Source organism: Carassius carassius, chromosome 28, assembly GCF_963082965.1.
Source record: "Carassius carassius chromosome 28, fCarCar2.1, whole genome shotgun sequence".
NCBI classification, from domain to species: Eukaryota; Metazoa; Chordata; class Actinopteri; order Cypriniformes; family Cyprinidae; genus Carassius; species Carassius carassius.
The window spans coordinates 4,782,681-4,807,990 of record NC_081782.1 but is presented as its reverse complement, the minus strand read 5'-3'; the positions used below and the strand labels follow the sequence as shown (position 1 = coordinate 4,807,990).

The 25,310-nt window shown below is 37.4% G+C and overlaps 1 protein-coding gene across 10 annotated transcripts in view; it reads left to right on the top strand.

Annotated features, from left to right (window-relative positions):
• The window catches only part of LOC132107756 (roundabout homolog 2-like), a 386,527-nt gene that overhangs the window by 314,069 nt on the left and 47,148 nt on the right, over positions 1–25,310 (top strand). For 7 of the 10 annotated variants that reach the window (XM_059513946.1, XM_059513942.1, XM_059513945.1 and 4 more), the window contains 7 exons: positions 8,178–8,335; positions 9,327–9,447; positions 9,803–9,941; positions 14,098–14,234; positions 16,294–16,305; positions 18,918–19,042; positions 20,221–20,392. In XM_059513946.1, the coding sequence (XP_059369929.1) occupies positions 8,178–8,335; positions 9,327–9,447; positions 9,803–9,941; positions 14,098–14,234; positions 16,294–16,305; positions 18,918–19,042; positions 20,221–20,392 (864 nt within the window). The remainder of the gene's footprint in view (positions 1–8,177; positions 8,336–9,326; positions 9,448–9,802; positions 9,942–14,097; positions 14,235–16,293; positions 16,306–18,917; positions 19,043–20,220; positions 20,393–25,310) is intronic. The other 3 variants (XM_059513947.1, XM_059513943.1, XM_059513940.1) reach the window with 1 other exon arrangement.

Here is a 25,310-nt window from a genome sequence, read left to right as displayed (position 1 = left end):
ATGGATGGATAGATAGATAGATGATTTTGCATGTTTCCTTCACTGTATAGACAAATACACAGTAGATAGGTTATGTCATTGTGAGTTGAACACACATACACATATACATCTACACTCACTCAGAGGCTCGGCGCCGGTTCATTAATGTGGCGTCTCCAGCAGAGAGTTTAATTAAACTAGGGACACAACTGATATGAGACACCTTTTCACAAACCACCATCTAGTTCAATTAACTGCAGCAAAGCATTAAAGTAGAAGACTGCAATCAGTGCAAACGATACAGATTCTCTTTCAGCCCCATTGTGTCTGTGCATATGGATGTGCGTGTTGCACATAAGTGAAACTGTTAGCCTGAATGACGCTCTATTGAACACTAGCATTAGGCCTCTTCGCGGAGCTCCAGTGTGGGGCTCATGTTACATTTCTAAGGTCAGCCTACAATGTCAAATCCTGAAGCTTCAGGATTTGTTTCTTAAAGGAATAGTTCATGCAAGAATTTAAATAGGCTTCGTTTCTTCTTCAATATTGAATGGCCTGAGGGTGTATAAATACTCAGCATATTTTTATTTTTGTGTGAAATATTCCTTTAAAGATGACAAAATAAATTAATTTTAGATATGTTATGGGAAATTCACATTTTATTTTGCATAAAAGCATGAATGTAATTTTTGTCTTCTAAATGCGTAGATTTTATTCAGTGGTATTTAATGGGAGAATCCTTAATTAGCATACAAGAAGTAGCTAATTAAATTTCTCTCTTACTGAATGTAGCTCACACCTGCTGTTACTGTATTGAAATGTTGTGCAGCTGGCTTCTGTCAACACCCAGCAGAGTTTGCGTCACAGTGCATCACTTCCACGTGAATGAATCCCACCAAAACACATTCCATGAAAAAAGTCCAAGCATGATGCAAACATAGCTAATATATCATATTTTTTTACCTTATGCAATACCTTGTCTTCTTGCAACCATTCCTTTAGGGATGGAGAGAAGCTTTGAAAGGAAGAAAAAGAGATTGATTTCCCATTTCAAGTCTAAACCCCAATAATCTGAAGTGACATGTCTCTGCTAAAACCATGCAGGCAGAGGGAAAATCCAAAAGGCAGCCATGCTGGAATTACCTCTGACCCACAAAGAAATATATACAGTATATATATAGAGAGAGAGAGAAAGAGAGAGAGAGTATAAATTGACCACAGCTCTGATTCTATGAAAGAGTTCCCCAAGGACGTTTTTCATGACGTTTCCCAATCTTGACTAACTAATTAAAGAGCAGGAGAAAGGATGGAGCAGAGGGAGATCTCAGGAAAGCCATCTCCTCAGTCACATAAAAACAGACCAAATGAAAAGTTCAGCATCTTCATGAAGTGATGGATATCTTTGATATCTGTGGAATTAGGAGCAGCCTTCATTTTATTAATCTTTCCCTCTTTCTCGCTTGCTCTCTCCTTTGGAAGTTCGTGTGAATCCGAAGCGTGTAGAAATAGTAGTTGAGCTTTGAAGGAGGAAGAGGGTTTGGGTTTTGATCAGGCGTTCGCTGTAGCAGGTTTCTCACCGCGTCGCCGAGGCTTCAAAACTCAGGAGTTGTTCATTATGGTGGATCAAGCTAACTGTACGGCTGCTGGAACTTTCTTTCGAACATGTGGGTGGCTTTTGAAGTGCCTGACGTTTTGCGGTGTGTGTGGATCAGCTGTTCACAGCTATAAAACCAGTTTAGTCCAGTATAAGTTTCCATGGCCAGGATGGTTATGGTGATTAGTGCTGGTCCAGCTAGCATATCATTTTCTGTGATTATTTACTCTTGACCCTGATGTTTTCTCTCTCTCTTTTTTCTTTCCTCTTCTTTGCCTCCTCTCAAAACTGTATGATTTTGTTTTGTTTGTTGAAGACAAAAGAAAATGTTTAGTGATATGTTGACACTGTTCATTTTCGAACTTTCGATTGCTGTTTCTCAAACAAAGCTATTGTGTGGCATTAGAAGACTTTGTATTCATTTGATTTGATTTGATTTTTATTATTATGATAGATAGATAGATAGATAGATGAGATGGATGGGCTAATAGATGAACAGACAGACAGATAAATAGAGATGGATGGGTGAATGAATGGATGGATAGATCCACTGGGTCTCTCTTCCCTGCAGCTGGTCAGGGTGTTATTTTAACACAGGAAGATGGAGACATTTGGCATCTCTTACAGACCCTGAAGTGCCTCCTTACATGATTTTTTGGAAGGAAATGTGTCTTTATTTATGAGGGGTGTTTAATTACCAAGTCACAGTGAAAATTAGCCACCTAGTGTCTGTGTGTATTATGCAAATCAATGCTGTTTTCAGTTACAATTAAGTGATTAGAAAGCCGTCATTCTCTTTTTTTATCCCGTTCCCTCATCATTCCTTTCTCCTTCTCCCCATCTTCCTCATTTTGTCTTTGCTTTTCAGCAATATCACAGTAATGAAGCTATTACTTTGAATGAATTTTAATGAGTTTTTAGCTAACATTTTAATGAGCTATACATTACCATAAAGCCTGGGATTAGGCTAAATTGAATTTGGGAAGTGCATGTAGAGGACAGAGCAACGAGCAGAGAGGTTCATTAAGAGTTAATTATATTGTTTGTGATGAGCCTGTTTTCCGGAGCCAGGGGTCCAGTCGGAGGTGTTGGCATGGGGCGGAAGTCATTAGCGGGTTGGCTAGCGGCAGACTTGTTAACGGTGGAGGTGTGGCTTTTGAAGGTGAGAGGTGTTCGGTTGCCAGTACATACACCTCCATTTGACCTTCTGTTTTATTTTATTTATTGTTTTATTTTTTTATTAAGCTACTTATACAGTAATTGCTACTATTTTTACATGTGCACTGAAACAAATTCGGTGCAGCAACTATTTTGACTCAGAAATTGCTAGTGAATTTATCAAACAATTACAGAGAAATAGAGCAAGTAGAACAAATATTTTCTTGTAAAATACTCCAATCATCTTTTATTCACTTAATTCACTTATTCAATAATACAGCGTATAGAAACACATAGCTAATTTATTCACTTTTTGCAATCATTTTTCTTATACATGTTTAAGAGAGAATAGTTTACCTAAAAATTTTAATCTTGTATAGATAGATAGATAGATAGATAGATAGATAGATAGATAGATAGACAAAGGCTTTGGGAAAAAAATCAGAAAGCAGCGTGCCTAGCGTTTCCATGCGATATGTGAACGGCCCCTTAGAGTACGAAAACTCCCGCTTAATACAAAGAGTGACGATGGCGGAGACAGCAAAACTTTCTAAAGTGTGGTTATAGTTCACTAGAGTTGAAGTTAACGCTGGTTGTCATAAGTGCAACAACATTTTTGCATGTAAGGGCGGAAACACAAGCAATCTGTCAAAGCATCTTTCAAAAGTGCATTATGTGCAGACAGAGAAATGCAAAGTTTTCGACTGCCTAACACAACACAAAGTAACACAACTCAAATTAAAGATAAGAATACCGTTAAAGTACCGGACCGTTAAGCAGTATCGGTAAGAGTAGTAATACCGTTAAAACCTTAACGATACCCATCCCTACTCATAACAGGACTGATATACCCTGCAAACAAATAGAACAGCTTTGGACTGGGACACATTTTCACATTACTCTTGCCTGTAACTCTCTCTCACACACACACACACAATGAGAGAGAGAGAGAGAGGCACACACAGAGCCAGGGGCAGCGTGAAAAAAAAAGCTATTTCTCTCAAAGTGACATGTTTACACTCTTTCATGTGAGAGCCACATCAGACACAGCATCAACTTTAGTGAACACTTTTGAGAGGCACTCTCAATGAAATGAAATGCTATCACTGCTTATAGCATGCTGGGAAAACACTTGTCTGTCCACAGTCGTTTTCTGTACTCTCTCTCTCTCTCTCTCTCTCTCTCTCTCTCTCTCTCTCTCTCTCTCTCTCTCTCTCTCTCTCTCTCTCTCTCTCTCTCTCTCTCTCTCGATCAGTATGTTGTTGTTATAAAATGCAGTAGGAGTGTGATATTGCTCTAGGCCAGTTCTGTGCTGTAATCCAACTGCGTTCTGACCTTTGCTGGCTCTGATGCAGACACAAGCTAGCAGCACTGCAGTGCATGATGGGTAAAAATATTGTACAAAAAATATTATATTATATTATTAACATTTCATGTATTATTTTAAAACTAATTCCTTTTTTATTTAATGCAAAATATTTTATTTAATCATTTACAACTTGGAATTTATATTTGTTTAATCATACATTTATTGTTTATTAAATTAATTATATAATTTCAATAAAAATATTTTTTATTATGGATGGATGAGGTTAACTATAAAAAAATTTGACAATTATAAAGCTATTTTAAGATTACAAAAAAAACTTTATTTGAAAATGGTTCTTTTATCAAATTCAAAATGTTATATAATTAATATTGATTAAAACTATGCATGTGTATGTATGTATAACAGTGTACAGTCTAAAAATTCGGGGGAGGGATGGGTCGGTATGGGTTCTAAATTTGCACAGTTGCTTTTGGTTTTATACTGCTGTTCCCAGAATGTCATGTTTTCTCCCTATCTTTCCAAAACATGAAAAACGCCAGTCTGCCTTCTCTACAGACATCCGCTCAACCAATCACAGCCCACCATTCCATGCTTTGTAAACAGCAGTGGTGGTTCCACTTTACTAGTAGTTTTAACGCCATATAAACATGATTGAACATCTCATGCCTCATGTAATCACTCAATCAGTGTTTCTGCTGCGCAAAGACGTCAATATAATGGCTTCTAAGCAATATGTCACGTAACACCACACTTACCTCACAAAAAAAAAAAACATATTAGATTAACTGTAGAGTGGGGTATTCTGCTTAATTATATGCACCATATAACATATTCATTATAATTTTTACTGTTCTTTAATGTTTAATTTATGTTTCAATGAATCCATCAAATTTTTATAACAGCCACCATTTAAATGTTTATATAAAAAATAATAATATTAATGAATTGAAAAATAGAAATAATAATATGTAACTGTAACTTTATTATTGTAAAAACCTCAAATGACTATCATGTATATTTTACAGCATTAGTTGAGTTTTTTGCCTTGAGAAAACTTGTCATCTACTGTACCTGATGTACAGTCATGGCCAAAAATATCTGCACCCTTGGTAAATATGATCAAAGAAGGCTGTGAAAATTCATCTGCATTCTTAATCCTTTTGATCTTTTATTTGAAATAAAAATCACAAAAATGTATCCTTTCGCTGGATAATAATAATTTAAATAAAATAGGGATAAATGTCATTATGAAATAAATGTTTTTCTCTAATACAAATTGGGCACAATTAACGGCACCCTTTTATTCAATACTGTTTTAAAACTTAATTTGACAGTTTAACAGCTCAAAATTTTCTTATCTGCTGATATTGTTGGCCATGACTGTATATCTAAAATAATCAATATTGAATTTAATCGAATCGAATTGGTAATTGAATCGAATCACAAGCTTGTGTTAATATATAAATATATAAATAATTGTGATTAGTAATTTGACATTTTTTAATTTGACAGTGCGTCTTAAGCATTTGTACAGTTAACGTTTACCAACGCAATATACCAAGTGCATCACAAAATTTGCGTAGTCACAAATTAAGAAATAAAGAAGCAACAGTACAGTGAAAAGAACCGATGGCCAAAAAAATGAAGGGTTGCAAGAAGTTTTGATAGAACTAACCTTTGATATCAAACTTTAGTAAGTCTCATTGCGTGGTTAATTTGAATACTCTCGTCCCATAAATTTTACGTCTGAAAGGGTAAGGTCAGGCACAAAAATAACTGTATCCACGCCTTTTCATCGCCAATTCCTCACTGTGTGTCTTTAGTAAAACCTGACAGTACTATTTGAATTCCAAAAGACCCATAAACAATAAATGTTTCAACTATAAAGCAGCGATACTTCACGTAAGTCATATAAGAGATTTTTAGGCTTTAGTACAAACTTAGAGCTCATTTACAATCTTGTTACAAGGGTTTGCTGTTTTTTAGTTGTTTAAGGTGCCAAAGATATTGCAAAAAAATAAAAAATAAAGAAAAGACACTGGAATATCAGGCCCTGTAATTGCCTTTGGCATTGACTATATCTGACAACTCCAAACACACTTAAGTACAAAGTAGCATCTGTCCATTTTTAAATGATCCTCTTGGCTTCCTTCCATTTCATCATCTCCTGTTACACTTTTCCACCACACACCCTTAACTTCACTCCAAAAGTTTTGAAATCTAGCCAAAGAAACTGCAAAGTTGCCAATGTAGCCCAAAAAACACCCCCTCCACCTCTACCAGCCGTCCTCCAGGAGGAAGAGAAGGAGGGTGGCGGAGGAATATTCGGCAGATAAGCCTCTCCTTTAGCCTCCAGTCTGACAGACAGATGCTGCTCTCGCTAGCATGCGGGGGAGGAGACGAACAATACATAAATATTAATCAGATGGAAGATCGAGAGGCTCATCGCACCCGGAGAGAGAGAAAGAGAGATGTAAGAGAGCTGAAAGTCGAGGCTTTTGGAAGGATGAAAATGTAATTATGCGTATTGAATGTCTGTATACGGCCTGAGGCCAGAAAAAGTCGTGAAGTTAAGAAATGTAAAACTACACATGCACAGCGCTTTGTCTTACTTTACAGCATTATTCTCATTTGAACAAATCAATAACACTAAGTATTAAACATGTAACTTGCCTTTGAGTGATGTCTGAAATCATGCAGTTTGTTGAGGATAGATGTGCTATTACTTTTTCAAACGATTAAAAAAAAAAAAGTCACAGGCTTGCGTTGGAGGACCGGAGCTGTATCTAAGAGACCAGACTATCATGCAGACTTGTTAGTGCGCTCTTTTGGGCAACAGCCTAGCAACCGTCCAGAATGCCCTAGCAATAGAAACTGCTTGAAACACCTTAGCAACTCTATGACATGTTTAATGCAGGAATGTACCACTGACACTGTAATCTGAAAATATAAAAATCTAGTGGTTTGTATAATAATAATAATAATAATAATAATTTATTTTGACAAAATTAAACGTTATTTGTAGAAATGTTTTCTACATTTCTCTTTACTGTCAGTGTGTAAAAAATGATTTCATAAAATAAAACAGCATCAACTGTGAAAGTGCTAATAAACATAATAATAATAATAATAATAAGTATTATTATTATTATATATGTCTGTTTAATATACCATTCAACTCATGTTAGAGTTTGAACAGCTTTAAACATGATTTATCTGATCATATTTTTGAGTCTGAGTGCTCTTTTCCATAATTATTCTTAAATCACTTCAAAGTCATTATCTGATTCATAAATCTTAACTTAAGACAAGTCGAGATAATATTTCTCTGTTAATGAATTATCAGCTGACAGATCTATCCTTTTGTCTCTCACAGGTCAGCGCTAGAGTATAATTACCCAACTCATTTATTAATAAAGTGGTGTTGATGAATGTGAAGATGTGTACAGGTGTGTTTATTAATTAATTGCATTTATTCATTGCTGATAATTGGGTGACCTCATGTATGTTTTTGCTGTCGAATTTATTGCTACATCAGTCATGGCCAGAGGCATAGTTGGTGATGAAAGGGTGAGCATGGGTGATTAGTTGGTACAGATTTACCCGCCCATCCACCCACCAACTGTTTGTGTGTGTGTGTGTGTGTGTGTGTGTGTGTGTTGCCATTCGTTCCTGTGCTCCATGCATATGAGTGACACAGAGCTGGAGGGCACAATATGTCTTCCCTCCCTCTGTTTGTTCTCCTGTCTCGATAGGGAACCCCATTAAGACCAATTAAGTTTTTCTTGTAGTCACCCTATCAAATAAAACTCATACACACCCTCCTGTAGATGGGTGCCTTCACACACAGCATGATTTACTGCGTCTGGCATTACCGTGACCTCAAAATAGAACTTCCAAACAGGTGCCTCTCTGCACCCCTGTTGAATGGGAGCTAACATTTGAACACTGTTGGAGTGTGTTAACATTTTAGAGGACTTAATGAAATGACATCTGTTTCAGCAACAAAAGAACATTTATTTGTGCCTCGGGGATTGTAAGCATGACTAAATTTGCAAATGGTTAAAGAACAAGCTAATATTCCCCTCTCTCTCTATCTCTCTCTCTTTCTTTCAGTGTTACGTGATGATTTCAGACAGAACCCTACGGATGTGGTGGTGGCTGCTGGAGAACCGGCCATTCTGGAGTGCGTTCCCCCTCGTGGACACCCAGAACCCACCATCTACTGGAAGAAAGACAAAGTACGAATTGATGAGAAGGATGACAGGATCAAGGTGAGAAATGGAGACTATGCATATTTAGGGTTGCAAAGAGCTGAAATTTTTCTACAAAGTCAAAAAAAAAAAAACCATCCAGGAAATTGTCCAAAAATCCTAAAATGTTTCTGGAAATGTTCCTAGAAATCTTCTGCCTCTTTTCAACCCTATTTATGTTCGGTTTGTTTGTATGAATTTTATTATGTTTTTATTTTATTATTAAGAAATATTTTAAATATGCTACAAATTATTTACATTTTTATTAAAAAAATCTAAGACAAAATCCTTTAAATGCACTCGCTTGCTTGTGCAAGAAAAAAATTAACATGTATGTTGTTACACTTATATGGGTTTTGCTTAATTGTTTTGTTCTCTAAAACCCTTATGTTTAGTTTAGATTAGTGAAAGGACATACAGCCAAGTATGGTGACCCATACTCGGAATTCGTGCTCTGCTTTTAACCCATCCAAAGTGCACACACACAGCAGTGAACACACACAGGCCCGAGACTCGAACCCACAACCCTAGGATTAGGAGTCAAACTCTCTAACCACTAGGCCACGACTTCCCTAAACTGTCCTGGCAGGCCAGGATGGGCACAGTGCGGCCCACGGTCTCCACAGGTAAACACAGGATTAGTTTAGTTTAGTTTAGTTTAGCTCTCCAACGCCATTTTGTTTGTTTGTTTTTGCAAAATTCACTTGCTGAAAATTTTGCAAGATCAAAAAAAAAAAGACAAAGGTGTATTGTTCAATGATAAATGTTTCTAAACTATTGATACTTTTTTTGTAACAAAGCAAGCTTAATTTGAGGAGTGGAATGTTGGTTAATGATCTAGCTTTGAATCTAGAACATTAAAGGTACAAAAACCAGCGAAAGGTGAATTCTAAACCTCATCTAATTTACTCTTGAGCAAGACATTTAACTTCAGGTAGCTCCACAAAGAGTGCTGCAGTAACTTATCGCACGAGTTGTCACAGAGACTGTAACTTCCTGTCTTCCCCGTCAGATCCGTGGAGGGAAGCTGATGATCTCCAACACGAGGAAAAGTGACGCTGGCATGTACATCTGCGTGGGCACCAACATGGTCGGAGAGAGAGACAGTGAGACAGCTCAGGTCACCGTGTTTGGTATGTGCCAACTATAGTCTGATACTTCTAAACCACAAAAAAAGTCTTAACATATCAAAAAAATATTTTAGTCATGCTCTGGGAATGTTTAACACCTCATGCTTTTGTAAACAAGCAAGTTTAAAAGATTTTTTTCAGCATTCGAGAATGTGTCATGTTTAATGCCTCTATTATGCTTGTGTCTTCATGTTAGTCATAAAACATGCTGGAACACAAAAGCGTATGATACACTTACACAATACCATAAATCTCTGTGAGAGCTTCTGTCTGGGATCTGTGACTCGATGCTGAGTCACAGCGAGTGAATGAGGTCTCCTTGTCCCTTATGTCGTTTTCTCGTCTGCGTGTCTTTCAGAGAGACCCACGTTCCTACGACGGCCCATTAACCAGGTGGTTCTGGAGGAGGAGGTGGTGGAGTTTCGTTGTCAGGTGCAGGGAGACCCCCAACCTACCGTCCGCTGGAAAAAAGACGAAATCGATGTCCCCCGCGGGAGGTGAGACGGGACACGCTGGCAGAGATGTCTGCCAATCTAAAGCGTTATTTCAAACGTCTGCTCCCAAAGCCATAAAAGCCGCCTGTGAGTAGATGTTGAGCTCCATGCTGAGGCCCATGGTCAGAAACGCACCAGCTCCGTTGTGAGGCCCCCTCCAGATAATAAAAGCCAGAGCTGCATCATGGGCCTCAGTTGACGGTTGTGTTCTTTTGCTCCGTGCTGAGGCCCTGAGGTAAAGACAGGTGAGGCTGCAGGTGGACTGTGCAGGTTTAAGGCTCTGGCATGACGAAAGAAATGTAATACAAACCCTCAGGCCTCTTCATTCAAACTGTGATGGTGAGATAAAGAGAGAGAGAGAGGATGAGAACGCTTTTGACAAAGATCATCCTTCGGGTAATACATAAAAAAGATTTAGTCATGGACCAGCTACATTGTGTCAGAAGCAATAAATCTGGGATTGAATTCATAAAAAAACACAAGATAAAATGGGAAATGATCATAGGGCTGAGAAAGGATACCAATTTTCATATTACTCTTTTTACTTGGTTAATTGTACTAAATTTAATGTTTTTTTTTTGTTGTTGTTGTTTTTTAGAAATTAATCCTTTTATTTAGCCAGGATGCTTTAAAATGACAGTTAAGACATTAAAAATCTGTCAAAATATTTATATTTCAAATAAATGCTGTTCTTTTGAAATTTCCATTCATCAAAGAAAAAAAAAAGATACAAAAAAAAATATTTTCTTGGCACCAAATAAGCATATCAGAATGATGTCTGCGTTTTTTTATTTTTTTATTTATTTATTTTGGGGGGTAAATTCCTTTGTAAATATAAAGATTTAAGATCTAAAACAAAGTTCACTTGCTAAAATTGTCACACATTAAATATTCTTGGTATTTCATTATTCTTCAAAAAAATACAATGGTACATGTTCAAAAACACAGCATTACCATTGTACCTTTTTCAGAACCCATAATAAAGCCATGGTACTTTTTTGTAAGTGTATTATTTTATTAAATATTCTGAAAGTATAAAATAAATAAATATGCAAAATAAATATGCAGCAAGGGTCAAAACAGCATCAGCGATTGAGATTGTTCTAAACAGGGATGTTTTTTGAATGCTATCATGCCATGTTTGTCTGTCTGTGTCTGTGATCTTGCACAGGTCACCAGGCCGCATGCTCTCACAAGCACGCAAAAATACACACACAAAATAAACCGTCCCGTCTGTGTACTTTTCCCACATTCTCCCTATCCTCACAGATTTCAAAATACTCCTGTTCAACAGTTCTGAAAAGCCACTTTTTATTGTTGATTTCATAGTTTTGCACTACAAATCATGCCAGAATATGTACTGTAATATGGGCAGAACTACTGTGGTTGAATTTGTATCCGTTTATTGCATGGCTTTGTAGTTAATTATGACAACAACAAAAAACATTTTGATTACTTGTCCTTATAGTGTCCAAATGCTAAGCTTAACAAATTCATAAAGATTAAGATATAATTACTTTAACATGTTCCTTTCATCAGATCACAAATGTCGTTCTGTGCATTTCCATGAAGACTTTTCTTGGTTTATTAGTTTTGTAAGAAACAATTAGATTAATCTGCATTATTCAGCTGTCAGCTAAAACACACATAGTAATTACTTCAGCGAGTGTAACAATCAGTGTATCTGTCAGGTAATAATTCAACATGCTTCTTCTCTTTTCTTTCAAAAAAGCATATCGAGAAATTAATTAGATTTTAGAAAGAAACAATGACGATCTAATAATTAAATAACTCACAGTCTCGCAGCACGTAATTACCACAAGACCCAGACTAGACGAAACACGTGTCTCGTCGTCTTATTTTATTTCCCCGTCTCTGAAGCGGCAGATTATTTTAATTTTGACATTCTCAGCCGTCACCCGTCGTGCAGAGTCACTTGTATTTTCCTCATCGTCTCTCTCTCGCTCCTGATTATGTAGATGTCTGGCTTCAAAGAGCTTGCATATGTGGTAGATAACGGCTTGGAAACCAGTTGACCTTCAGGTTATACAATCACACAGACACCCACAAAACACGTTATAGTCACATTTAATAGGTGAGAACCTTCGGAAAAGGCGTTGATTCGACCGCCAAATCTTTTTCTTGTCGTGTGGAATTCTCTTAGAGAATTTCACAAACTTCTGCTGCTGTCAGGATGCCTGTGCTGTTCATACAGAGATGAGATACGAAGTAATTCACTTGTGAAAATGAAACACCAGGCCATTTGGCGCAGACTTTCACAGCAACTCTGAGCTCCAAGTACAAATTAACAAGAAAAAGACACTCGAAAGCTGTGTCTGCAAATGTTTACACCCCAAATCTGTCAGGAACGCATGCTGCGTAATATGTGTGTGTGTTGTTTGGAGACCGACGGAGTGTAGTGTATCCTCAGCATTGCCCTGTTTCGTGTGTAATTGCATTCCTCTCCTAATAGAGACCAGATCCAGCTCAGACAGGAAGCACATACAGAGCGCTACTGTTTCTGTTTGTGTTTCTCATTTTAGAAAGCTCGTTTCATGCAATATTTAGTCTTAGTGATTGAAAATCTGATTTACATGTGTTTATGTTGTTTCTTTAATTTCCGTCTCTCTCTCTCTCTCTCTCTCTCTCTCTCTCTCTCTCTCTCTCTGTGTCCAATCACCTCAGACTTTGCCTCAGGCTCTGTCAGAAAGGCACTTGATACATTGGAGTGTTTAGCTTCTGTACAGTGTCATTCTCCTTCTGTTTTCATTCAAACAGTATCTCCTTTATTTTCCTAGACCTGAAGCATACCTGGACTTTGTGGTCTTACATATATAATTGAAGCAAAGTAGTATGGAGATTAAATTTAATTAATTAAAACTCTATTATTACTGTAATGTGAAAATATGTTACATACATATATATATATATATATATATATATATATATATTGACAGTAAAATAAATTATAAAATTTTACTTTATATAGGGGATTGTAAAAAAAAAAAAATAGGCTGCATTTTTTTCTGTAAATATTTTATTTATTTATTTTTACTTAAGCATTCTGTGGTTTGACTGTATATTGTCTTCATGAACAACAGTCTGCAGAAGTATAATTCTGGTGATTTTGGTCTGTTTCCTGCACCACATGGCGTGCTCTCTGAGCCCTGCTTCCTGAGAAAGGGTGGATCTGGAGTGATAGACAGCAGACAGTGTGTTGTCTAGCTGTCAGACAAAAACCGCTATGGCACAACACCCTCTCACACTTGCTCACAGACGCGCATGCACTCTCCAGAAATCCCAATTATAGCAAAATACTACAAAGAAGACCAACCTGCAGGGCCTGTCAACTTCTCAACCGCACTTCCACCTCACACACACACGCTCACACACAGCTCATCACCTATGGCTGTCAGTTTCCAGGACATAGTGCTCCTGAAGTACCTAGGAGCTGCCAGAGAGGTGCAGATCAATAAGGCTGGATTCCACATCTCAAATCCCTCTCTGTACAGTCTGACCTGGAATCGGACGTTTTTTTTTATTTTTTATTAGCTCCCAGATACGTCTACTTCTTTCTCTCACACACACATCGGACGCCTCATAAATATTGTAAGCATCTGCGGTTCCAGTTGAAAGCTTCTTCTTTCTCTGTAGAGTGTGTCATTGCTGAATAATTGATCTTTCTCTGTCAGTAATAAAAAAAATATATTGTTTCTATACAGTGCTCTTTCTCTGAATATACCAGATTTTTCTCATATGGTGTTCTAAATATCATCTCCTATCATGTATTATAAGCTTTAATTATGATTTTAATATATCTTATGTATTACACACTACTGTTCAAAAGTGTGGGGTTGGTAAGACTTTTTAATGTTTAAAAAAAAGAAAGTCTCCTATGCTTTCTGAGGCTGCATTAAAAACTGGGGGAAATTGATAGTTTAAAAGTTCAGCACTTATTTGAAATATTGCACTTTTCATAAATTCAATGCATCCTTTCTGAATAAAAGTATTGTATATCTAGTTTATAATTAATAAATCAATATTAAATTTGGCCCCATGTCTTACTGACCCCAGTGTTTACTCTACTTACATATGTTTATCACATATTCAGAAGTGGTTTCTAATTTCTGTACTCATCTTCTCTTTATGTGTGTTTCAGGTATGATATCAAATATGAAAAAGATGACTATGTGCTGAGGATAAAGAAGGCAGCAGCGAACGATGAAGGAACCTTCACCTGTGTAGCTGAAAACAGAGTTGGCAAAACAGAGGCATCTGCCACCCTCACGGTCAGAGGTCAGTTGAGTGTCCAAGTCTACCACAAAAGTTAAATGACACTGCTTACAACTTTTCTAGCCTCTCAGGGTATTTGGTTGCCTTCAAAAATGTGCATTTCATCAAAAGGTTTCAAAGCAACTCATGTAGTCAGCTTAGTCGGATGCTTTTGATTGCATTATTGATTACTAATTACTGTTTTTGATTACTTGACTATAATTATCGATTGCTGGATTCCTCAATTTTACTCTCGGTTCAAGAGCTTAAAGGGTTAGTTCACCCAAAATTGAAAATTAGCCTGTTTTACTCCCCCTCAAGGCATCCTAGGTGTATATGACTTTCTTCTTTCAGACGAATCCAACCAGAGTTATATTCAAAATTGTCCTGGCCCCTCCGAGCATTACAATACGGGTTAGAGGGTGCTTTTTGTCAGCAGTCCAGAAGATGTGAAATAAAGTGCGTGCATAAATAGTGTGAAATAAAAAGTGCCTGTAATAAAACATGCCTCACATGGCTCTGGGGGGTAAATATAGGCCTCCTGAAGCAAATCCATGCGTTTTTGTAAGAAAAATATCCATATTTTAAACTTAAGAAACCCATTTTTTCTCACATCCTCTGACTGTCATACGTCCAAACCGTTCCGGCAGTCTTCTGGACTGTTTACAAAAAGGACACGCTTACCCCAATTGTAAGACTTGGAGGGGCTACGACAAGGTAAAAACAGATTTGATTTTTTTTGCTTTGACAAACAGTGCATTTATGCTGATCTTGATTATCTGACTCTATCATAAGGTTTCCCTTTACTGGAAATCAATTGCAGTGTAATGTATTTTGCTGTAGTCTCAGTCTAAAAGAGTGAGATAACCTCCTGACAGGTCTCAAATGAACTCCTGAAGTGTAATTTAGGTGGGGGGTGATCTTGCCCTGAGCACAAATCCTTTTTTTTTATTTACACCCCCTAGAATGGAGGCCACCAACCCCCCAACCCCCCCTCTGCACTCACATAAACACGCTATCTCCTCAGTTCCACTGTGGCACTCCAGCCCAAACCAGGGAAACCATTTCACAGTTTACTGGTGCAGACCGACCTCGAAAAGCCCAGCTCTGATGGGCAAGGTTAATAAAAATGTTTTTATTTTTTTCATAATGGCCCTCTTCTCCGTCTCCCTTCTCTTCTCACCACATTAAATCAAACTGCCTAGATGCTCTGTGGAGTGCATTAAAACCTCATGTGGGGGGGGGGGGGGGGTACAGTGGCCTTCAGGAGGGGTCTGGAGCTGCCAATGGGGACAGACGTCAATTTTCAGCCCCTTTGAAAGCAGGATTTACAAGCGGACAGAGTTCAGCCATGAAGGGATGTGTGGGGATGCTTAGTGGAGGGGTTTTACACAAGCTAACTTTCAAGAAAGAGAGGAGGGAAGTAAAGAGAGGACAGCACTCTGAGCATGATTGCTCCCTCTTAATGTCAATATGGCATCAGCCTCCTTGACAGCTCCACTACTGCATTAAATATGAACTGCTTTTTTTGTCAGCTACTTTCTCTTGGCCATTCTGTCTATTTTGCCCACATTCTGTCTTGCTGGTTCAGCTTCTTCACAAGGAGCTGTATATCTAGACCTCATTATTGCAGGTAAAGCAGATTTCACAGCTTGAATCGTATACCGGACAAGCCCCCGATTTTAATGACTTCATATGAAATAAGATACCAGTCAGTTAAGGTGGAGGGACAGGAGTGCTGATTCTGATTTCTTAGCTGTCCTCATGCTTAGAGAATAAAAATAAACACTACATTTGTCTGCTAGTCTAGACGAGCATTTTTATGATGTTTATTTGAAGGTTCCGTTCAACAATAAGGTGAAAAAATGAAATTGAATAAAATGCATTGCATTTTCCCTCTCCGGGGACCGGACCAACACTGTGCTCAAAAAAAAAAAAAAAAAAACACATTGCCATTGTTCATTCTGAATTTGGTTTCTTTTGTTCTTAATTCTTTTCACTTTCTTCTTCGTTTGTCCTTTCTGTTTGTGTCTGTCTTTTGTCATTTTTTGTTGTCTTCACTCCACCATTGTTGTGTCTTCAGCTCGCCCTGTCGGTAAGTACCCATCCCAGTCACTCCTTCATACTGCATGTGTGCCTTCTGTGCTCCTTCCTCCTCTCCTGCAACACACACACACACGCGAGCACACACATACACGTACAGTGTACTGGCTCAACTCTTCAACTAATTCTGTAGAGGTTCAGTACTTCCTGTTTCCGCTTCACTACTTCCCCTTCCCATCATTATGACCTTGATCGCGCTTAACTAAGGTAGAATTTTATCCTGTACTAACCTGTGGCTGTACTAACTACATTTATTATAGGAATATAGGTTGTGATGGTACTGCTAAAAAAGCTTATGTGTGAGTGTGGTGTTTGGTTAAAACTTGTGGCTTCTGCTTAGCGGTCTTCCTAACACACACAGCCATCTGGGACTACATTTGGCTAAGTTGAAATACTTTAAAACTATGTGTTCTAGCATTCAGGGAGGGTGTTCGATTAGTCATGTCAGTTTCTGTTTATTTTTCTGTCTTTGTGTGCATTTCGGAGAAAGCATGCATGCTTTTTTCCTGTTGTTCTCATATGTGTTTACTTACAGCTCTCAGAAGTGTGTTTAGTCGTGAACTCTCTCCAGTATGAAGCAGATGTGCTCCATCATGAATTAAATATGGGAGCCGATCAGCTATTCTGCTCTTACAGGGCCTTGTTCTCCCAGCAGACACTTCCCAATGAAAAGAGGCCAGCATGTGTGTTATTCACACAACACACATGCATTAAAGAATGTACCAGGGATGCAATCACAGTTTATTTATGACTAGCTTTGTTCTACTCTTAAGAATCCTCTCTGGAGCACATAGACTTGGGATGTGTGTGTATGTGTTTTCCTCCACCCCTGGCCAAAAAGGGCTTTAACACTCAACTGCACAATGAAGTTGAGCGTCCAAGTCATTAAACAATCATTTTGAGTGAGTGGCATGGGTAAATGCCCATATTTTATGCCTGCTCGCTCCAGTGCAAAACAAAAAAAACAACTAAAAAAAAAACTCTGGAGTAGAATGAAACTGGGACAATCTGTGAGTTAAAGCCTTTGTGTTATGCCCAAACTTACAGAAGTGCCCGCGCCACCGTGCACCCAGATTGGGAAGCCTGTAAATCTGCCACCATCTGTAACTTGCCTGAATGTGTCAGCCTTAGTCAAGTACAGCCTCACAAAAAAGGGATCAGCCGCATAAATCACAAACACTTGCAGACTTCTCTTGTCCACAGTTGCCAGCTGTACAGAGAGTAGAGGGGCTCATTTAGGGATCAAAATAGAGGGGGAGAGTGTTTTTCCGCACTCAGACCTTTTCTTTTGTAGATGGGTGTACCGTAAGTAATGGTTCCCCTGCTAAACGAACTCAACTGTTTGGAGTCCTGCATTGAAATTTATTGTTGTGGCTACAAGTATAAAACTAACACTGCATCAGAATGTTCAAATTACGTGCTAGTTGTTGTTTTTGGTCTGAATTTGTGACTTCTGGTGAACCTCATGACTGAAAAGTATCAGTTTTTAACAGTAGTACATTCTGTGTTTACTTTTGTTTGGTTAAAAATGATTGATTGTAGGGTCGCCGTCCAGAGTTGCTGGCAGAAGCAAATTGTTCTTTTATTTAGGTCAGCTAAAACATTTATTCCTCCAAAAAAAGACCTTTGCTCCATCCTTGAAACTCCCTAACTTTACATTCTGCAGTGAGAGGTGCCGTCTGCAATAGCGTTTTATCTTCTCACAAGCTCCAGCTGCCATTCCCTGCCTTTCAAGACTCCTTTTGACAAACCTTTTTTAGACGATTGCTGCCCTAACCTTCTCATTAAAGAGAAAGTAGCATTGACTCTATGTCAAGGGGAAAGTTTGGATCCCTGTTTCTGAATTCTGATGCCATTTTAAGGTCAGGTTAGACAGGGAAAGCAGGGAAGATGGTACTTTTAATTGGTTTATTTGAATGTGCTCTGCAGGAATGTTGGCTGAGTTTCTTTGCCGGGTGAGTTGAGAGGTTTAAAATACTTACTAAGTGTGACTCATAAGGCAGGAAAAAATCTTGTTCTGTCAAGTTGGCAGTTAGAATAGAGAATGATGTCCATTAAAATGCCAACAAGCAATTCAATGTTTTCCAAGCTTGTCCAGCTTGTGACCTCTGCTTGTCTTCGACACAGGCATAGAAACTGTTTTTTGTACCTAGAGTCAATAGAGTCGAGCATTTAAACCCACTTACAAAAGAACTGCCCACTCGAGTTCACAGTGTGGCATCCACACTTAGCTTCTCCTCTCCGTGTGTCCTGACCAGAATGACCCACCCTTCCCTCTGGTGTTGTGACCCGCAGCACTGCTGTGCCTGAAAGCTGCCGTCATTCATTCGGTACCGCCGTCCGCGGCCCCACCTGGATGAATGGCTTCCTGTGGTTGCTGTCACTGTCCTTGCTGTTTGTGGTCAAAGCAAACAGAGTATCCAAAAGGCAGATTGGTGTTGGAAACGGGCTGATGCATGGAAGCTCTGTCTCAGTGACTTCGGCAGTCAATGCCTGTGGATGCCTGATGTTCCCACTGACTGCCAGTGATCAGCGTTTATGTGTCCACATGTGTTTGTGTCAAAGGGTATGGTGTAATGTTAATGTCTTTGGTTCTTGACTTAGCCGCACCGCAGTTCGTGATCAGGCCGCGGGATCAGATTGTGGCACAAGGACGGACCGCCAGTTTCCCCTGCGAGACCAAAGGAAATCCACAGCCGGCAGTCTTCTGGCAGAAAGAAGGAAGTCAGGTAAGAGCACAACATTCTCTCTTTGTTTTTGTTAAAGATTTAGGCTAGTGGTTAGCATACATGCTGCAGGCAAGTTAGAAATAAAATTGGTGAACAAATCCCTTAGACTTATATTGAAGAAGGGATACAAGGTATATTTAGGGATGGGTCACCTAGAATCCACCCAATAGACCTTATTATAGCAAAACTGGCAACCACCCAGATCATGGTTAGCATTGTAGCAGTGAGCTTTAGCATGGCAAGCTAGTGAAAAAAAGAAATCCTAGAAAAGTAATAGAAAATTTGAAATAACATAATTATAATCTCAATCCCGATATTAAATGCAATATAACATGTTTTCGTCCTACAACTCCTCTTTTAAGTTAGATATGAAGGTATTTGTTAAAAGCCAAAATTAAAGCAGTTATTGAGTCATTAGCAATTAAGAGAAGCCTCTCAGTCACACTTGAGGATAATGGACCCAACATCTATCATGTGTGAGAGGCTAATTAAAAAAAGAGCAAAAGAGAGAAAGAAAAAAAACATAATTTGGAGCATAATTTGGAACATTAAAGTCATTAGGTGTAATTGAATCCGGCTAATGCCTTTCGGTTTCTGACGGTCAGCTATGAGGACTCAGAAATCAAGAGAGAGAGAGAGAAAATAAAAGGAGTGTGGAGAGATCTCAAGGATATAAAATCTGAGATAAATGTAAGGGCTCGGTCAATGACGACCATTAATGAACCCAGCTTGTTATCTGCCGTAATTAGCGAATGGGCTAAACCAGCCGCTGGTGGTGAATTAGCTTTGAATCACCTGGCCTTCTCCCTTTCCAGCAGATTTCATTTCAAATACAACAGCCATGTTAGACCGAGTGAGTAAACAACGCAGCCCAAAGCAGAGTCATTTGGACACAATGGATACACACAGTGAGAGATACACAGTCAGAGTTAGCATACTGGTTAGCAAAAGCTTTATCTGTGGTGAGCCATTGTGTTGTGCAATTTAAAGTCATGCCACCGTAATTGCTCTCAGAATTTTAATAGCTGATAATAGAGATAATAATTTAGCCCCTCTAACACAAAAATGCCTTTCCTGGTGTGATTATATTCTAAAAACATTGTGTTTCAGGTAGCGAATTTTCCCTGGAAATGCTTTTTACACTTTTCTTGTTTGTTTACTTTCCTTTGTTTGTGTAGAACCTTCTGTTTCCAAATCAACCGCAGCAACCCAACAGTCGTTTCTCGGTGTCGCCCAGTGGAGATCTTACCATCACAGCGATCCAGCGGGCAGACGCGGGATACTATATCTGCCAGGCCCTGACGGTGGCAGGCAGCATCCTGGCCAAAGCACAGCTTGAGGTCACAGACGGTAAGCACTGGGGTGGATCGGACCACAACAGGGCTTTGGGAATGTGGATGGATTCTTACCTACAAGGGTGTTTCATTCTGTTTCTTTGTTTTTAGATACACAGCTTTTTATATATTTTTTATATATATATATATATATATATATATATATATATATATATATATATATATATATATATATATATATATATATATATATATATATATATATATATATATATATATATATATAGGATATTTTTAAGGAAAAATTTACATTTATCAAAACGTTTGGGTAGTAATTTCCATTGCTAAGATCTTAATTTGGACAACTTTAAAGGTAATTTTCTCAATATTTAGATTTTTTTTTTATTCTAACAAACCATAAAAAATGTAGCTATTATTGTTACATTTGTTACAAAATATTAAATAATAACAATATAAATGTATATATTAAATGCAAGTAATAATGGATTCCAAAAAGTTTGCAAAAATCCCCCATTCCTTCCACCCATATACATATGTGTGTGTGTGTGTGTGTGTGTGTGTGTGTGTGTGTGTGTGTGTGTGTGTGTGTGTGTGTGTGTGTGTGTGTGTGTGTGTGTGTGTAATATTGCATTATGCAGAAATGGTAAAATCCTGATTGATTAAATAATTATAATAATTATAAATTAAGAATTACTATCATTATTATCATTATTAAAATATTTATAAATAATTGTTAGAATTATTTCATTTTTTATTTATGTGTTTACATGAGCTGACTTTAAGTCTCTATTTTCAGTATTTTCATCATCACTCGCTTCGTCATTCTCTTTTCACTACTCTTTCATTTCCCCTCATTCATATGTCTTCCTACACTTTTCACACCCACGAAACAAACGAAGGCCTCAAAAAGTACTGGCAGAAAGAAAAATGTCATATGAAAACCACTTCTGTTGCTGCTGGATCCACATTAAGAGCTGAATTGGAATCTGGCCTTGAGCTCTTCCGCACTGCATTGATTCTGCCTCGCTATGTGAAGTAAATAGCAATCCTGACGACCCTGAATTCTGCTCGCGTTTGAATATTACAGGAGCACGTCTCTGTGAACTTCTCTTTACAGGAGGAAAACTTCATTTCAGCTCGAGAAGGGAGTGAAAACAGCCGTCCTTGAAAACTTCAGATACTGATGATAGAAAAATTGCTTTGGCAATAAAGCGTGTTTTGGGTTGTGTAAGAGATATTTTTTTAATAAGAAAAAAGTAGCAAGATGTCAGATTGAATGAACTTTTCAACTACATCTTCAGTTTAACAGTAAAATGTAATTATTTTAAAAGGTGACGGCTGTTACGGTTGACTGCAAAGCGATCTTGTCTTAGAAACTGCATATGACCTAGACTGCCGTAAACGACTTTTTCTCAGAAAGGAGTATGTTTGCGAGATGTTGTGGAGGATGACAGCAAAGAGGGATGATAGGAACGAAAGAGCAAAGGGGTTACGGCCACACCTGCGCTTGCGGAAGAGTGTGATTTAGTGGGTGTTGAGGTGGCAGAGAGAGCTGGACAGGTTCAAGGAGAGATTTGATGAAAAATGGCTGCTGCCATGGCACCAAGGCCTTCACGCTGTCCGAAACCATCCTGTCAGAGGAACAGCACTCCATCATGTCACGCCAACACACACATCATATGACTTGGTCTTAATACACTCACACACAAACCATAACACCTAATCTTAGCAGACACTGAAAAAGAAAGAAAGTCACTGCATTTTTTCAAATGAATAAGTAGTCAAGCAGACAAATTTATATGGATTTTATTTATTTATTTCTATTTTGTGGAGCACTTGTATATAAAAAGACAAATTTACATTCTAAAAAATATATGTATATATACAAATATATCACCTTGATATCAAATAAAAATAATAAATGTATTTTTTCATTTACAATTAAATTCATGATTGTAAAATAATAGATTTAAATTTTAATGTATTATATTTTTATCAATTTATCATATATATATATATATATTTTTTTTTTTTTTTTTTGGTGAAACCCTTGTAAATACAAATCCTTTAAATTTACTTCTAAAATGTTTTGGTAGGAAAATATTTATTTATTTATTTATTTGTTTGTTTAGTTTGTTTATCAAAACCCTTGTAAACATAAAGACATTTAAATGTACTCTCTAAAAGATTTGCAAGAAAAATATTTGTATTTATCTGGTCATATATGGATTTTGTTTTGTTTATTGATTTATTTTAGAAAAAATAAATAAATAAATAAATAAATATATATATATATATATATATATATAGATAGATATAGATATACATATACATATAGATAGATAGATAGATAGATAGATAGATAGATAGATAGATAGATAGATAGATAGATAGATAGATAGATAGATAGATAGATAGATAGATAGATATTTATTTTTTTATTTTTTTATTTTTTTTATAAAACTGAAAAAAAATTAATTTACTCTGCAGTTTATTTAAAAATGTTACATAAGGTTTAGCAAAAAAGAGGTGCTGACAAGAAGAGCCTATAACATTTCTCTTAACTTCTCCACCCCCTCAAATCCATGAAAACTGTTGGAAACATCACTATATGCATCATGTCCTTTCAGCGGGGATGAGATTGGGTCGATTTGAAACAACAGTCTAGTCAAGTTCAAATGCAACCGTGCTAAACACTAAACACTCATTCAGTACACAGGATGCAGCTTTAATCCAAATACAGCCATTATGCCTCATCAGTCTCTATCTACCCCGCACATGCATCTCTGGGGTTTATGTCGGCCTGATGGATGCGCCAGCAAAGCACTCTGGGGTTTAACCTCGGCACGCAGTAATCCACATTGATGAATTAGGATGGCAACTCTTCATCCCTGAGCCCAAATGAGGCATTCCGATGGAGATTTGGACAATATAAATACCATCCTTTATTCAGAGCGAGACAAATAGTAACGCAGACGAGAATGGAAGACGACTGCATCTGAAGCTGTATTTAAGAGTTAGAGGTGCAGTCTGTAATTAGCACCCACCAGCTTTTTGCTCATTAATTCACACCTGCTAATTAATGTGTCCTCAGAGGGCCAGAGGACAGGACACGGCTCTGATTATTGTATTATTATTAGTCAGAGAAATAAATGGTTGGCGCTTCTCAAGGGGTATTTGATGCCCATTTGTACGTCAATTGTGGCTGCTTTATAACTTAATCATATTTATTTCATAAATGATGGACTGAATTGAATCAACAAAACTTGAGCTGAATAATGACACTGCTGCCACCTTTAAAGCTGCTTCCAGTTGAATAAAGCTTGTTTAACTTTGACACTACTATTGAACTAAACTGAATCAACACTGATTTGATTTGAGCTGAGAGACGACAATTATGTTCTGTATTATCTAGATGTTTTATAGTTAAACTTTGCAACATTCACACTGTTATTGAACTAAACTGAATCAACACTGAACTAAAATGAGCGGAATAATGGCACTGTTGTCTTTTTAGAGCTCCTTAACAGCTGAAATTGTATTTGTTTCATAATTGAAGAACTTAATACTCTTATTTTCTAGTTTATTACTCTGAAGCTTTATTGGATAAAGCGCTATATAAATGAATGAATGTGAACATCAATATGGCAATGCAATCAATACCACATAATTTCTATTTATATAATGTTTATTAGAATTTAAATTCCTTAGATTTTTATTATTTTATATACATTTTATTTATTTGTATTTTTAATAATTAAAAAAAATTACTTTTAATAATATAGTTCTATACTTTTAATAATATTATTTATTAATTCATTCATTCATTCCACGTGATTTGATAACGCCTTCTGTTGCCAATAACAACGCAGTGTTTTTACTTACAATTTTGCCATAATTATATTTGATCTATAAAATTCCACAATTTCCCTCTACTGTAAATGGTAAAAAAAAAATGTGTCTACAAAACGAGATGAAAATGGATGGAAATCTTTTCATGAACACCCATCACTATAAATGTTAAATCTGTGTGCTCTAGGATGGTGGGTTCGTGTTTGGAGAAGCAGTTTATGAGGGGACGTTCTCTTAACCAGCATAAGATATTTAAGCAACCACACTGCCTCTGATAGTCGGATATATAGTAATGCATGAACTTTTACTCAGAGTCTGGTTCCTAAATGAAGGATCTCAGGCAGTAACTGGAAGCTACAAAACCACCTCACTGCCACATCAGTGAGCTAGAAACCAAGACTCAGCGTTTCTCCCAGTTTTTCCCAGAATGCTTGGGGGGTAGACACTGCCCTGTGGTGCGACCACAAAATGTGCATATAACCCCGATACGTCTAGGAATAAGGCAATCATGGCTTCATGTGCCACATGGGACATGGCCGCAATCTTAATGTTTCCTGACATTTTTAATGACGAACATGTTCGCTGTCCTGTGCTAAAGCAACAAATGATGTAAGAAGGCCTGTTAGTGTCATGATGTCATAATCTGTGGAGAATGCATTAGTTTAGATGGACAAGCATGCTAATTGCTATCAATCTTCAACATTTCCATTTCAGTAGGAGCCAAGGCTTAGTTATTAGCACATGGGCTCCAGACATGTTGAGTCACTGCACTCACACAGGAAATGTTTTCGATCTGCCTTGTGTTGAGTTCCGGACACTTTCTCACTCTCTCTTTCTAATTATTTCCTGTCTCCTCTCTGCTGTCTCTTGCCCTGTTTGTATGCTATCCAATAAATAGTCTGTGCAATACAACAGAAAATAGAGGGGTGTTTTCAAAAGTAAAATAAAAAACAGGTGATCATTCAACCAAAAATAAATGAATTAATTTGAAAAAATAAAGGCACATAAAAAAAGAAAGAAAAAAGTAAATCTAGTAAGAATTTGTTAAATATTTTACAAAAAATAGGGAGATTTTATTTTATCCAGTACATCAGCGTTAA